Source organism: Elaeis guineensis, chromosome 1 (genome assembly GCF_000442705.2).
Source record: "Elaeis guineensis isolate ETL-2024a chromosome 1, EG11, whole genome shotgun sequence".
NCBI lineage: Eukaryota > Viridiplantae > Streptophyta > Magnoliopsida > Arecales > Arecaceae > Elaeis > Elaeis guineensis.
This window is the reverse complement of record NC_025993.2, coordinates 89,104,793-89,121,433: the sequence shown is the minus strand read 5'-3', so window position 1 is coordinate 89,121,433 and position 16,641 is coordinate 89,104,793. Positions and strand designations below refer to the sequence as shown.

The 16,641-nt window shown below is 40.3% G+C and overlaps 1 protein-coding gene across 1 annotated transcript; it reads right to left on the bottom strand.

The window, feature by feature from the left end:
* Nucleotides 1-4,935: 4,935 nt before the first annotated feature.
* Nucleotides 4,936-7,853, bottom strand: LOC140856185 (uncharacterized). Its single transcript, XM_073253335.1, has 3 exons — nt 7,604-7,853; nt 5,592-5,727; nt 4,936-5,473 (listed from the first exon to the last, which is right to left on the bottom strand). Exons 1-3 carry the CDS (start codon nt 7,851-7,853, stop codon nt 4,936-4,938), a joined length of 924 nt encoding a protein of 307 aa, XP_073109436.1.
* Between the last annotated feature and the right edge of the window lie 8,788 nt (nt 7,854-16,641).

Genomic DNA, 16,641 nt, shown 5'->3' with positions numbered 1-16,641 from the left:
TTTGACCGCGTCTGTCAACACGGTCATCTGCCGCACGGTCGCTGCGATCTGTGCCTCCGTGGTCACCGCGGGATGCGGAGAGCTAGGTTCCGTTATGGAAGGTGGAGGAGAGGCCTCTTCCCGACGGAAAAAATGCCTCGCCGATTCGGTGACTCTTGACCGCTGAGCTCTTGTCTTTGTCATCTTGGATTCCGTGGGGGTTATAATCCCTGGTGCTGTTGATCGTAGCGACCGCCTCCCTACCTGACGCGCCAATCTGTTGCGGCCAATCCCCTCGTCGCCTGATCGTCGGGAACGAGCGCCTGCAAAAGAAAGTCCACACTGATCGGAGGTGGTTCCGACGGAGACCCTCCGACGGTCAAGTCAGAGAGGAGACTAGGCAACAGTAGAAAAGAAGCAAAGAGCTCAACGAGAGAGAGGGAGAGAGAGAGGGGTTTCGAAAAGGACCTCTACGCACTGTTGCCTTCCCGATATATATAGTGGAGCGCGGTATGGCGCCGTCATTAATGGCGCAGACAATTGAAGAATTGTCAACTTACTGAGGACTGTCAGAGTCGCCGTGAGGGTGTCAAATCGTCGTGGGACTGTCAAATCGCTAGGATTGACTCACGCCTTAGGTGAGATAATGCCCCTAGGCGGCAGTGCCGCATGCCGTTGTCAGGAGTGACAGTTTTCGGTGGTCGTACGGCATCTGAAGGAGCCGACCGACTATAGGTCGGCGGCCAGTTGAGGGGCGTCGGGTGGAAACTCGGGACCCCTCCGACAGTCAGTCGGACACGTTGCAAGAGTCGGGCAACAGATTCCATAGTGCAGCCGATCGGAAAAGAGGAGAGGATTAGTCTGACCGACGTATCCTCGGTCGGTCGGTAACGGTAGCCGTCGGTCGGTCGGTAGAGTCGGGTGCCGGTCCTGTAAGCCCGACGGTGAGTCGGCGTGAGTGAGGTCGGTCGGTATTCCCTAATAAATGGTATATCCAGAAACAGCTACAAGTTGACAGGTTAGGTAAAATCATCGGCACAAAGTAATCAAAAATCCAAAAAGGGTTCGCAAAAACATGGACAGCAACTGTATGAAAGATGAACCAGAAAGAGTAATCATTTACCGAGTCAGGAGGCATGTGGGAAAACAGTGGCAAGTTGCAGACAAAAAAAAGGAAAAAACCAAAATAAGAAAAGTAGAAAACATTAACCTCATATCGGCATACCTTATATAACAGCCTATTTTTTTTTCCTGCATGAAGGAACCCATGCTCCACTTGGAGTCTCGGAAAAGTTCGGTCTGACAAGTTTTTCAACCGAGTCAAAACTCTTAGACACATTGCAAACCACAACCATATTGGAACATAAGCAGCTCAACCAACATTCACATCCATTACTGCAATGTTCTTAACGCTGGTGCTCAACGTTTCTCTTCTTCTGGATTGAATTTGGTGGATATATTCTGCAATTATTACATGAAATGTCGGAGTAGACCTGCCTGAAAAGAATACGGCCTGCCTTCTTTAAAGCTTGTGAGACATTCTTCTGGGCCCTCTGAAGGTGCATAGAGCACAGAGAGGGAACTGCAGCTCTCGGAACCGGCTTCCCGCAAATGATTGACCCAGTTGGTGCACTGTTAAAATTCATATAAATCCATACGATTAATCACAGAAAAGCAGTCTCAGGATATAAGTAGCAATCCTCTGTCAGATAAACCAATCACATGAACATTCACCATAATTAAAAAATAATAAAAAAAAAAAAACATATACAAGGGTCATAGTCAAGTTAGATCCAATCAACAAGGGTTTATATTGCAAAAGCAGGGCAAAGCGCAAGCTCGGATCACTAGCACAAGAGTTCATATATGCATCACATTTGGCTTCAAGCAACAGCAAAATATGATACCTACCGTCCGACTTAATCGATGGAACAAGTATTTGGAAATTGCTACTCGCTACCTATGATGAATCATAAATTTCAATTCTTTTTTGATGAAACTGGGAGGTTAAACCACCAGATATATTAGCTAGAGTAATTATTACATCGTTTAAGCATGGAGAGGACTCAAGTTGAGGTGGCTTGTGTCCTCTTAGTTACTGAAGTTTTTGGTTGTATAAGGGATTCAAGATAAAATTCATTACAAAGTATAATTAAGTACTGAAACTATTCAGCATTTGAGATAACTGACAATGAACGAAACCAGATTCCTGGCTTTCCGATGCATCCACTTTACTGCTAGTCAAGCTGTACTTTAGAAGATCCGACCGCTTCATATCATCTGCTCCTCTATTTGAGAAATGTTTTAGATTAGTTTCATCAAACCTGCTAAAGAAGTGATACTTGGCTTCAATTTTCCATCATATCCGGACGTCCAATCTTGTATTAGAGTGTATACTTTGTCGATCATCCGCCATGAAGAGATTGCTTCATGTTTGAAGATTTGGCATTTTTTTCATTCCATATGCACCAGCAAATGACTGCTACCAGCATTTTTTTCATTCTGGCATTGTTGTGTTTTCTTTTAACCTTTCATTTCTCCATCAAGTCCAAAGGGCCTTCACAGATTCTGGTAAGAAAGGTATTGAAAGCTTTTTGAGTATCTGTTGCCAAACAATCTTCATGAACACACATCTTAAGAAAAGATGGTCTACTATCTCTTCAGCATCTCCACATAATATGCAAGCTTCCAGTGTTCTCCATTTTCTCTTTTTCGTATTTTCAGCTGTCAATAATTTGTTATTGCATGCCAACCAGTTAAATAGTTTGATTTTCTCTGGGAGTGGCATCCTCTAGTTTAGTGATGCAAAGCTTGATATGACGCAACCATGACTATTAAATCTATAGACATTTTTAACAGTGAGGTCTTTATTACTCCCCCATTTCCATTTAATTCCGTCCTTCTCTTCTATGAGTTTTTTTCTTTTAAGAGCTCCATGATGTGCTGTAGTTCTTTCTGTCCTCTTTGGTTTGAGATTAGAGTGAGGTATAGTTGAATCTCTGTAGAGCCAATGACTTCTGAAACACTTACATTTGATCTTGAGGATAAGGCATAAAGGGTTGGGAAGATCTCTTTAAGTGTTCCTTGTAAAAGCCATTGGTCATTCCAAAAGGCAATTTCATTCCCCTTACCCAACTTGAATTTGATGCTTGTGAAGAACCATTGTTGAACTGTAAGGATGCTTTTCCAAGTTGGCGAAGCTCTATTGAAGGTAGCTTAAGAGGGTTGGGAGGGTTGGCTTGGTGTTCTGGAGGCAAAATAGTTTTGAGATATTAATTTTCTCCATAGCCTTTGATGTTCTCTAAAATATCTCTACCACCATTTTATAAGTAGACATTTGTTGAACAGTTGTAGGTTAATAACTCCCATTCCTCTCAGGTGCTTTGGATGACAGATTCTTGACCAATTAACTAAGCAATGTCCTCCCCTACAGGGATTGTCTCCTCTCCATAAGAATGCTCTTCTTTTTCTCTCTATTCTCTTTATTACTTCTGTGGGTAATAAAAAGGATGACATCCAATAAATAGGAGTTGCACCTAGGACTGAATTCACCAGTGCTAAGCTTCTGGCCATTGATAAGATTTTTCCTTTCCATCCAGTGAGCTTTTTGCTAATTTTTTCTTCAATAAACCTCCAGTCATTTGCTCTAGGTTTCTTGTAATGAAGTGGAAAGCCTAAGTATCTCAAAGGAAGATTTGTGTTTTGGCACCCCATGAGTTTTGCATATAATTCACTGTTTACTCCAATCCCCACCATTGTACTCTTCTCAAAATTTATTTTTAGTCCGGAGAGAAGGTCAAATAAGTATAATAAAAACTTTAGATTTGAGGCATGAGTTTTGTGAGCATTGCAGAGAAGCAAGGTGTTATCGGCAAATTGCAAACAAAGAAATTTACCTATGTTATTTTGTGGCCCAATTTCCCTGATTAGTTTGTTTGCTGCTGCCAATTCCATCATTCTGCTAAGTATATTTGCAACTAAGATGAAGAGCATTGGAGATAATGGATCTCCTTGCTTGAGACCCTTTCTAGCTTGAAACCATTTTGTTGGTTCTCCATTGATGATAATTGCTATTTTGCTCGATTGAATAATATTCCCTATCCATTGGCACCATTTAGGACCAAAGTTCCTTGCTCGAAGAAGGGATAGAAGGAAGTCTCAGTCCATATTGTCAAATGCCTTCTTAAAATCTATTTTGTAGAGCAATCTTTTTTGTTTGGATCTCTTGCAGTACGACATAATCTTTGTAGCCATTAGAAAACTATCACTAATTTGCCTGCCCTTAATGAATGCAGTCTGAGATTGGAGTACAAGGGAGTCCATGAGCTTTGATAGCCTGATACTTAGCATTTTTGTGAGTATTTTCAGGATTCCATGTATGAGGCTTATTGGTCTGTAATCTTTGACTGTGAGATTTTTTTGTTTCTTTGGGATGAGAGCAATATAAGAAAAGTTGAGTCTGGATAAATCTGTTTTACCATTATAGAATTCACAGAACAGATTGCAAAGATCCTTCTTGATGAGATGCCAATATCTTTGGTAGAAAAGAGCGGAGAAGCCATCCAGCCCTGGGGCCCTGTCTTTTGCAAGGCTGAACACTGCTCTCCTGATTTCTTCTTCTGTAAAGGGATTTTCTAGTTCAGAGAGGTTTGGATGATCGCTCGGAAATAATGCTTCCCAATCTGCTTTTACTTCAATCCCGGATTTTGTTTTTTGACCAAGGAGATCTGAAAAGAATTTTACAAAAACTTCTTATATCCTTTGAGGTTGTTCAATTGTTTTGCCTTCATGGATGATGCTTAAGATAGTGTTCTTTCCTCTTCTTGCACTCGCCATGGCATTAAAGAATTTAGTATTTCGGTCTCCGTGTTGAAGCCATTGCACTCTAGAGCGTTGCTTCCAAATAATTTCCTCTTGCTTTAACAGTAACTCTAGCTGTGATTTTAGATCCTCTCTTCATGTGATTTCTTCAGGAGTTAGGTTCCTCTCTTCCTCTTCCATGTCTAGCCAGGAGATTTGCTTCATAATCTCATGCTTCCTTGTATTGACATTGCCATTCCTTTCTTTGTTCCATACTTTCATCTTTGAGCGGAGATAACGAAGTTTTAAAACCAAGTTTGTGGCCGCATCATCAGAACTTGAAGCGGCTGCCCACCAGTTCTGAACTAAATCATCAAAACCCAGAATTGATGCCCAGAAGTTTTCAAAGCGGAAGGGTTTTCTTTTCCACTGATTGTTTTTGCAGCTGAGCAGGATTGGGCAGTGGTTTAAGGTTATCTTCGAGAGTGGTTTTAAGATGGCAAGTGAGTGCTTAAGGAGCCAATCTAGAGAGACCAAACATCGGTCAAGCTTCGCGAGGGATGGGATGTCCCTGTGATTTGACCATGTGTATTTCCTTTGTAATATATTTGCTTCAACCAATTGTAGATTATCAATGAAGTTGTTGAATTCTCTGACTGGTCCTCCACTGTTATTTGTGCCTTTCCTTTTCATTCTGAAAACGAGTGATGTTGAAGTCTCCGATAATGATCCACGGTTCAGGCCATTTGGATCTTATCGTGAATAGTTCTGAAAGGAACTTTCTGTGGCTCGAGTGATCATTCGGTCCATACACATTCGTTATGAGCCATTTTGATGAGGGGGAGTGTAAGGTCCAGTGAATTGAGCTGAGCGAATATTGCCCTTCATGTAATAGTGTGCCTTCAACTTCTGTTGAGTTCCAGATAGTAAGTATTCCCCCAGAAGCTCCTGTTGCACTCAATGAAAACCAGGAATCAAAACTATTTCCACATGTAGATGAGATGATTTTGTTGGTGGAGAGATTTTGTTTTGTTTCCTGAAAGCATATGACATTGCAGCTCGACTGCTTCACTCTCTCTCTAACTGATCTTCTTTTTTTTTATTTTTTCCAAGACCTCTAATGTTCCACGAGAGAATATCCATTCATATTTTGATATTAACGAGACAAGATCCATAACTTAACGTTAAGGGCATTGGATCAGGTGCGAGTGCTGGCCAACAGTTGGTTGTAGCGGTCATTTTCAAGCTTCTTGAGATTGCCAGCTATTGTTGCTTCGCACCATATGAAAAAGAGGCCACATTTCCCTCCGATATTAATTCTTGATGTCCTGGGCAGTGAGAGTGTTAAGAAACAGAATGTCCCTGGGGTGGAGGTTGGATTCATCAAGGCCAAGAATTTTAATTTTTTTTTTGCTCTGATGCGAGTGCTTCGTTTGGTTCTTGATGTGGCAGGAGTCTCGAGGTCAGCCATTGGTTTTGCCTCCAGCCCAATGGGCGATAGATAGCCTTTCGACGCCCGAATCATGATAGGACAACTCCTCATCCGCTTGAAATTGAGACCGTTGGGGGCTGATAGCTGATAGGATGTTTGAAAAGACCCATTTTATCGGGACAATGCTAGTGGTGTGGGTCTCCGGAAGGATAGGCAGAGATGGTGACGTGGCGGAGTTTATCTTGTCTGATAGTGTTTGTGGGAAAAGGGTCATTTTGAAAAAAATTGAATCTGAAAACCATGGGATCCTAATGGTCGAAGTTAGGCTGCGAGCTAAAAATGTTAGGATGTCAAATAGGAGTTGAGGGTAAAGTTTGGTGGTTTTGGTGATTCCAGGTGCTGGGTGGGAGAGTTTTGGCCCGTGAATTGTTTGGGTCTGATTTTTTTGGTCCGGGATTGGGATGCTAATGAGTTGGTCTGTGTTAACCATGATATCTTCAGAGAGTTCGAACCAAGTTTCCATTGTGTTGGGTCGGCCGTGAGCTCCACGGTTGGGGTTGCAATGATATCGTTGGATTGGTCGAAGTGTTGTCGCGATGATCTGTCGGAAGGTGAACTTTTGACCGGTCCATTCTCGGGTTCCCATTCTTTATTGTCATCTCCATTTTGTTCTTCGAGTGGGGCCGGGCCGATGCAGAACCATCGAAGTTTGGTTGTTGTTCTGAAATGGAATTGACCAAGATGGTTACCAAATAGGAGAATGGACCGACCGTTACCTGAACCTTTTCTGGAATATATTAGTAAAAGACGACGTCGAAGCTGGTTAATTTGTCCCAACGTAGACTTGAGCGACTGGCACAGTGAAGAACTCCACATCCCGATAGGATGTAAAGCCACTGCATCTGCCGTCCAGCAACAGAGTGGTAAATTTAGCAAGGTCGCATACACCTCGAATTTCAGATGATGACGAGCTCCCCTACTAAACCAATTCCAGTGGTTCACGAGTAGAGTGAATCCATCCCCTTTGATATATCCTTCCGCCATTAAAGACCGAACTGAAAGGTTATCAGGGCAAGAAACAAAGAACTCTCTCGTTGAAATTTGTCTTGTGATCAAGGATCCTGGTTTTTTTGCTTTATGGGCAAGAGTCGTGGAGACCTCATCAGCTGTTATGTGTCTCCCAAAAGCTTCCACGTGTGCAGCTTTGTCTAAACAAGAAATGATGCCCACTGTTTCCGCTGAGTGTGGAAGGAAGACTTCTGCTGAAGGGATTCGATTGGGTGTTTGTGGAGGAACGCATTCATCATGATTTTGCATTCTGGCTGTTTTGGTGGAAGACACTAAGTCTGGAACAATGTTGTTCATTTTTCTTTGGAGGTATTGTTTTCCCACCTTCAAATGGTCTATGTTGGTGGATGAAGACGTTGCGACACCTTCCATGGGTATGGCCAAATTTTAAGGCATTTGAAACATCGAACAGGTTTTCTGCATGCTGGTTTGAGCTGCTGTTCTGAGCTCCCACAGCAAAAACAAACTCCAGTTTTAAAAGGCTTGCAGCGAGGAGATTGTCGGGGTGTGACATTGTCTGGGCCATTGACAGAGTAATGTTTGGTAAGTCTTGAAGGAAGGACTGTTCTGTCATCTAGGTGAGAATGGCTGACAGGAGGACCATCCCTCACCACACTGGCATATGATCTTCGAGGTTGGTTGGATTTTGATGACAGGCTTCACCATCCATTCTCGAATACCACATTTGATGCGGAACGGCACTGTTTTTTCGCAAAGGTTGTCCCAAGCCGAGGGGTACGAATAGGGTCCACTTCCCATTAGGAGCAGGGCGAGGTGGTTTGAGGAAGCGTACCTTTTTTAGTTGGTTTGGCCTGTATTGTGATCCTCCATTGTTGTATGTGAGAGGGATGTATGTTCTCCCATCCGGAACTTGCGTATGACCAGCAAATGGCACGGCGTTCGCTCCTCATTGCCGGGCATCGATCTTGTTCCATTTTGGAAGTCTACCCGCGTCTTGTCGTCTTGATCCATTTGGAATCATTTTGGCTTTTCCCCTCTCTGTCCCTTCGTCGTTTGTTTTCCTCTCGCCCAGGAGAGTGAGGTTGGCTGCTGTACCTAAAGGGACTGCATTTGCTCCAGTGGCATGAGGACTTATTCGACTGTGGGTGGTGGTGTTGGGGTGGCAGGGCCTCAGATCGTTTGGACATCAGTGAGTAGTGGAGAGAAATGGGATTTTGGCTCTCTAAAGATGCCGGAGTCGCCGAACCTACTCTCTCTAAACATTGGGGACCGTCGAGCAAGTGCTGCCCTTTCTGAGGATATCATAAATTTCAAATCATAATTCAGAGAAATGTTCTGTTCTGAATCCAAACCATCTTTACTCTCGAAACTTGTTGAATTAAGCAGCCAAATAGCCCTCCATGCAATGATCAAATAATTTTATAAGATATATTTTTTATTTTTTTCTTAGTTTTATAAAGTTTTTGTTATTCAAGACATCAAATAAAATCAGAAATATTTGTTTGCTCAGGTTGACTTTGTGAGTTTGACATGCTCAAACAAATTATTAAGTGGTTGCACTTGAGGTAGGAGAATGTTTGTGAATGGGGCTTTATAAGAGAGTGGAATACATAAAGATATTGAGGAGTAGCACTCGGATATTTTAAACATTACACTTCTGAAAACGTGCAAAATAAATATGTTGGATAATTTTAAATATCCATCTAAAGCTCTCTGAAACTTATCGAATCCACAACTGAAATTCTTATCAAGACAAAACTTAAAACCTCCGAACCACAAATTTTAGGCTCTCTCTTCTGTTTCGTTTTTATTTTTCCTATTCTATTTTATTTTTCTATCGTATCTTTCATTGGTATCGGATCCTTTAATCCATCTCTTATGCTTGATTGCTGCAATCCTAGCCATTGATTTGATTAAATTTGAAAGAGATCTATTTCTTGGTGCCTTATCCTCACAATGCAAGCAAGGAAAAAGAGAAGTCCTTTTGGTACGTTTGAAGTCCACTATTCTCCTTAGCTTTTGTGTGTTATTATGAGAGAAAAAGAGGAGTTACGTTTGGACTCTTGCCATGTGTTGTCTTGTGGTAAGCTATCCAAGTAACGCAATCTGTTCCTTCACATCAAGGCTCGATTTCATTTTTTTTTTTAAAAATCTCTTCTCAATGTCCACAGTGTTGTCATTGCAATCTTCATTCTCACACATGCCCTCGCACCTGTTGATCTCTTCTGTGCCACTTAGATCAAAGAAAATTCAGAGGAGCCCCAATAGGAATTGAAGATAACTTCTTAGTAGACATCGGCTTCTGTGCAAATGACCAAAGCATGCCAAAAGTATTGCAATCTCAGTCTAAAGTGATCGATACATGAAGATTTAGACTCTCTATATCGGCGAATTATTTAAACTAAAACTCATTTAATCTCTAGTATATCTAATCATGACTAGTAAGACTGTTAGTCAGGAATTAAACAAAATAGAAAATAAATTTTTATATATGGAATTATCGTGTCCGTCACATTCTCTTTCAAGATAAGGTTGAGTATGTGATTGAAATCGATGTTCCTCTTCCATCTCTGAAGGTGCTAGTTCTAGTATTAAAAGATAATATAAAAAATGTAGAGAGGCTAATAGAATGGCTAGAGACATCATACTAATTTTTATAGAACCTAACATTGAAATTTACATGAATATGCTAAACATAAGTTTGTTATTTCTAGGGGGCTCAATTTTTGATGGTGCACTACTAGAATCAACCGTCATAAATGTTGGGAATAGTATCCCAAAGCCAATCGTCAGCCTGTTGACGGTTGTGCTCCTTTTGTATTAGTACATGAATTATAAATAAATAAAAGTTATTTTGATATTTTTTCATCACAAATGTTTCATCTTCTAATGAACTCCTGTGTTGTGGTGAAGTCCTTAGGACTATTTAGACTCGATAAAGGAGGATTTATCGCTTGGTCCTTAAACATGTTCGCGACCAAATGATACGTTGTTACCAAAGACGACAACGTTTATCGAGCATAGGTCGTTGTGTGCCATATGGGTTGGTTGTCCTCATAACCAAAGAGTATGGAGACACTGGTATGGCATACAGGTGAGATGTAATGGTACATCTGCACTGAACGTGACCAACTCCGGAGCTATTTCTGCTGTCAAGATTTGCTCCGATGGGATATGGGTATAAATATCCCTCCGACCTGAGACCGTCACGGTGACTTGCAAGCAACTCACTGCACTTAGGTACTGGACTACCTGAATTTCTAATTCAATGACGGAAGGCTGCTGGGTGTAGTCAAGTACTTGACTTGTCGGTGCGTGTGTCAAGATGGGATTGACCACTCCAGTTTAGGAGCTGTGTACAGTCGTGTTTCAATTTAGCAAAATCTTGATCAGGATAGTCCTAGTGAGGAGTCACAGGACTAATTGAGTTGAGCACGATTCGGATGATATCATCAGGGTTGACAGTTTAATCCTGAGTCGTCCTAAACACAGGGATCAAAAGGGATGAATTATACGGTAACCATATTCACGTAGGTTCTGAATGTTGCGATTGCGATTATTCGACCTATCCGATCGTCGGGTACCATTGCTAGATGGTCACTTCGATTAGTACAGAAATTGGTTCCTGTGCTACCGGCTTAGGTTCGAACCTGCGGGGTCACACACATTAGAGGTTCCTTTCTGATCTGATGGCTGATTATGAGTCTTATCTATCTGGGACTCTATGATTGAGAATTAGGATTCTCTGATCATGAGTTCTACACATTTTGGGTACCAGGGTCAAAATTTTGAATTTCAAATTTTGAATTTGAAATTTGAACTCTTTGATCAGGGTTTCATATCGATGGTCTCTGATGCCTGATTGCCCATCGGATTTGGACTCAATATTTATGAGAAGTTTAATTAGTAATTTAATCACTAATTAACTCAATTTGATTGAGTAATTATTTTTGGATCAAGTCCAATTGAATTGGATTCAGTTTGGATTGACCCGATTAGGTTAAATGTTGACCTAATCGCTAAGGTGGTTTAGTCCCTGATTTGATAAGGGGTTAGGTTTAGTTAATTCCTGATTTGATTAGAATTTTATTGAGCCTAATTAAGCCTAATTATGTTGGGTTTAATCTGGTCTAATTGTGCTTAACCTATTTTAATCTAGGTAGGCTCAATTTGAATCAAACCACCTTGTTTTAAATTCCCTGCGACACCCAACTTCCTTGCACCCATTTGAATTCACGAGAAGAAACTTCTCGTGAAATTTTTCTCATGCAAAACCCTTCCCCACACCCTCATTTGTGCACCATATGGATGGATAAAATAATTAGTTAGCCACTCAAATTCAAAGCATGTTTGAATTTGAATGGATAACTTATCACTTGCCCCTTCATCCTTATCCATTTTGTGCGCCACATTACTTACACGAGAAAAGGTTTCTCGTGAAACATTTTTCACGCACAAAGAGCCATGCCCCTTCTCTTCTCACATCCAAAAGGATAGGGATAAGTTGATTTTCGTTTGAATTCAAATTTGATTTGAATTCAAATGTGCAACCACTTATCTTTATCCTCTCACGCGGATAAGACATGTTCGACGTTGTTTTAAAAAGAGGAGAAAGGTGGGACGTGCTTAAAAATTTTAGGAGAGAAACTTTGGGGCGTGAGGAAAGTTTGTGCGCAAGGTGAAGGTCCAAAACCTTCCGAGAAAAAAAAAAAAGAAAAGAAAGAAAATTGAGCGCAGAGTTTCTAGTGTGTACCCTAGGGTTTCTACCTAGGGTTTGGGAAATGAGATTGGTGTGCCACGAGTGTCGTGAGTCCACCAAATTTCAGAGAAAGATCCATCAGCCTCTCAAACAACTATGCAGACGATTCAGAGTGTCCAAAAAGTCAGCACACATCGATCGAAGGAGTTCGATCAATATCTGCCATCGAAAGGGTGAAATCACGACTAGCATTCGTGAGGAACTGATCAGAAGGAAGCTTCGTGTGGACGATCCGCAGAGGCCAGACATTTGTGTGGCTGCGATGTGACGATCAGAGCTCCCCGACGGTGATCAGATTGCGGTGATCGACTACCCGCAAAAGGTGATGTGTTCTGAACACAGTACTGTAAAAGGTTTACTGATTCAAATTTGAATTTCAAATTTAAATGCATGCTGTTGTATCATATTTAGATCCTAGTGTAGGATTAATTAGTATTAATTAATGAGATTAATTAATAATTTTGCTGTAAAATAGTAATTTTGAAAATATTTTAAAATTATCATTTTATCCCTGCACTAAATTTTCGCTACAAATGGTATCAGAGCATGGTTCTAGAATGTGATATACATATGCATGCGTAGATTAAGGTGTAATCTATAAGTTTAAATTTAAAATTCAAAATTTAAAATTCAAAATTCAAAAAAATTTAAAATTTGAAATTTGAAATTTGTTAGAAGTTTCAAATTTGAAATTCAAAATTTGAAATTTGAAATTTGGTTGAAATCTCAAATTTGAAATTTGAAATTTGAAATTCGAAACTTGAAATTTGAAATTCAAAATTCAAAATTTAAAATTCAAAGATTGGAAATTCAAAATTTAAAATTTGGTTGAAATCTCAAATTTAAAATTTAAAATTTAAAATTTAAAATTTGAAATTCAAAATTTAAATTTTGAAATTGGTATATTTAGATATACTTGATCCAAGTAGCAAGTAATCTAATTGGGTTGGTTGCCATGGCCGTCCGATCATAGGATAAAAGTAGGGTTTAAAGGCCCTCTCTTCCCATTTGATGGGGTCTCCTATGGCGGTAGGGGTGCCGATGCAATTATATCCCATGCCGATGAAGCAGCGAAAGGACTTAATTATAAAATTTATCATGAATGTATTAGATTAGATCTAAAAAAAAATTTATGATTTATTTTGAGTTATTTTCTGTTATGAAATGAGCAATAAGATTGATGTTTATGAATTGTGCTGACCCATTTGTGAAATGAGTCAACACATTTGGTGAACAAAAAATAAAAATTTTCAAAATTTGAAAATTATTTTCGAAATGCCAAACCCTGACCCATCAGCCCAAGTACTTAATTAAAAGAATTAAGTGTTGTCTAGTAGGTCTAGAATTGTGAATTAAGACCTAAGACAATTGCATAAACTTGTGGGTCAATGGGTTAGATGAATTAGGTCCATAATTGGGTTAGACCTAAGGTTAGCTTAAAAAATGGACTAAATGAAGTAATTGGTCAAATCTAATCAAAAGTTGAATTAGATTAGGTCAAGGATACTCTAGACTCAACTTCAATAGTTGTAGTTGAATGGGTCCATGTCTTTAACTAGACCAAGATGGACTTAATTCATGGCTACGCGGTGGAGCCCTATTTACTAAGTTGATCAAAATTAAAACTAATGAACCGGTTGGTGTCTAAGGTAAGTTCGGCAGTTTTGACCAGTGGTTCTTAAGCAGGAGCTACTCGCATTGATTCGATCATTGACGAGTTAATGGCAAATCTCCACCACTGATCTCACTTACCTGGCCAATCTGGTAAGTTAGATTTTGATTAGATCACTTGGTGATTAGAGCTCACCTATGTCATTAGATAAATCAGTGTGACTGATTTAGGTGCTCCTAATGCCAGCTTTAATTAAATCTTTTTTTAATCTGATTTGGTGAAGTCAGTGGGAGGATTGAAATTGGCTGGATGATTTCTTCTCTACTATTCTTTAATAAAATCCTCAAAATTATTAGGTCCCTAAAATGATTAGGTTATAATGATAACTAAGTCATAGCCTCCCATTAAGTGAATGATAATGAGTCCATTAGTTCAATGATCATTGGAGGCCCAAAGGCCTGGTGCTCATTGGCTAATGGAATTATTATTCATAATATGATAATTTGATTGAGTCTTTTTGATGGTGGTTAGGTTGGCCGGCCAAAGTCGGGCCTGATCATTTATTGGTCTGATTCACTAAATTAAGTCATGTTAATGGTTGGACCTAACCAGATCTTTTCAGTGGAGGCCAAAGCCTACTGGTTAGGTTCTGGGGCAAAATCAATTACTAGAAGTTGTTTAGAGAAATAACTGGTTAAGAACCTACCTATAGATGCACATGGGTTGACCAACCAAAGTTGCGCTCGTGTGTAGTCTGTGTGGATTCTAGTACCCATTAAGAAATTAGAGTAATTCTTCGAATTAGAGGATGAGGCTACCAGTTCGTAAAAATATTGGAAAAAACTTTAGACTAAAGTCCAAGTCTTTAGTATTAATTTATGTACTAATAGAGGTCTCGTTTTCCTTTATGCAGCTATGGCCACTACCCTGTCGCTCCGGTCATTATTAGATAATGACAAGCTCATAGGATCTAATTTCGATAGCTGGTATCGAAAATTGAAAATCGTCCTTGAGCATGAGCAGATCCTTTATGTAGTAACGGATCCAGCACCTGAGGAGCCAGCTCCGAACACTAGTAAGGCGATCCGAGACACTTACTTGAAGTGGCTCAATGACCGCACCACTGTTCGATGTATTATGCTGGCAGCAATGAATGATGAGTTCAACCGAAGGTTTGAGAACGTCCAGCCACAGGAGATGCTTCAAATGTTGAACGACTCCTTTGGCACGTCTGACGACGTTGAAAGGCACAAAACTAGTTGTGCCATTTTCAATGCTCGGATGAGGGATGGGGCCTCAGTCACTGATCATGTACTGTACATGATCGAGATGATTGAGCGCCTAAGCAAATTGAGCTTTCCTCTGCATGAGCAGCTCGGTAAGGATGCGATCCTTAATTCTTTGCCCAAGTCCTTCCTCCCATTCCTTACTCATTTTCGAATGACAAAGCCTGCAGTAAACTACCACGGATTGTTGGGGTTGCTGCAGAACTTTGAGAAGGATCACCAACTCCATAAAGAGTCGGTGAATGTAGTGGGAGGGTCTTCTTCTCATCGTCAACCCTTTGGGAAGGGAAAGAAGAACAAGAAGAAGAAAAATAAGAAGGTACAATCTCATGCTGGGACAGTAGCACAGGGTCAGACCAAGAAGCGCTAGCATGACCAGAGCCAGGTGGAGTGCTTCTTTTGCAAGAAGCAGGGGCATTGGAAGAGGAACTGTCCTCAATACATTGCCTCCCTGGATCTGAACAGGCCAAAAAAGAAGCAAGGTAACTATATGATAACTCTTTGTAACTTTTCGATTTGTGATACTACTGCCTGGGTATTAGATACCGGAAGCCCTTATCATATTTGTAATTCGATACAGGGTCTGTAGATCAGTAGGAGATTTGATGAAGGCGAGAGATTCCTGAACGTTGGAGATGGAAGCAAAGTTCCAGTTCTAGCTTTAGGAATCATCAGTCTTGTAATCAATTCTCGTAATGTAATTCTGAGTGAATGTCACTATTGTCCAAGTTTTTTATTAAATATTATTTCTGTAGGCCTTTTGGCCATGTACGGTTATGATTTTTTAATAAAAGAAAATATTTACAATATCATTTTGAATGGTGTTACAATATTTGTTGGACAATTAAATAATAGAATTTACTTACTATCACAGCCTGTTAATGTGGTTCAAAACTTCGGTAAACGCTCTAGAATATATAATGTGTCAGAAGTCTACCTTTGGCACTGTAGGCTAGATCATATCAATAAGAACAGGATAAACAGGTTGGCTCAAGAAGAAATTCTTGAAGTTAGTGATTGTGAATCACTTCCAACCTGTGAGTCCTGTCTTCTTGGGAAGATGACCAAGTCACCTTTTACTGAAAAAGGTGAGCGAGCCAGTGAACTCTTAGGTCTGGTACATTCTGATGTATGTGGACCCATGAGCTCAAGTGCAAGAGGTGTATTTTTCTACTTTATAACCTTCACAGATGACCTATCTAGGTATGGGTATGTCTATTTAATGAAGCATAAGTCGGAATCATTTGAAATGTTTAAACTATTCTGAAATGAGGTAGAAAAACAAACTGGGAAGTGTATTAAAACTCTTCGATCTGATCGAGGAGGTGAATACCTTTCCAATGAGTTTCTGACGTATCTAGGGGAGAATGAGATTCTCTCTCAATGGACTCCTCCTGGAACACCACAGCATAATGGTGTGTCTGAAAGGAGGAATCGGACCCTGTTAGATATGGTTCGATCCATGATGGGGTTTGCTGGTCTGCCGATCTCCCTCTGGGGATATGCGCTCGAATCGGCTTGTTACCTTCTAAATAGAGTTCCGAGTAAGTCTGTAGCCAAAATGCCATATGAGATATGGATAGGACGTAAGCCAGTACTCTCGCACCTTAGGGTTTGGGGGTGTCCGACTTATGTTAAACGTTTAATTACAGACAAGCTTGGACCTAGGTCTGACAAGTGTAATTTTATAGGGTACCCAAAAGAGACCAAAGGGTATTATTTCTACCTTGCTGATGAGCAAAAG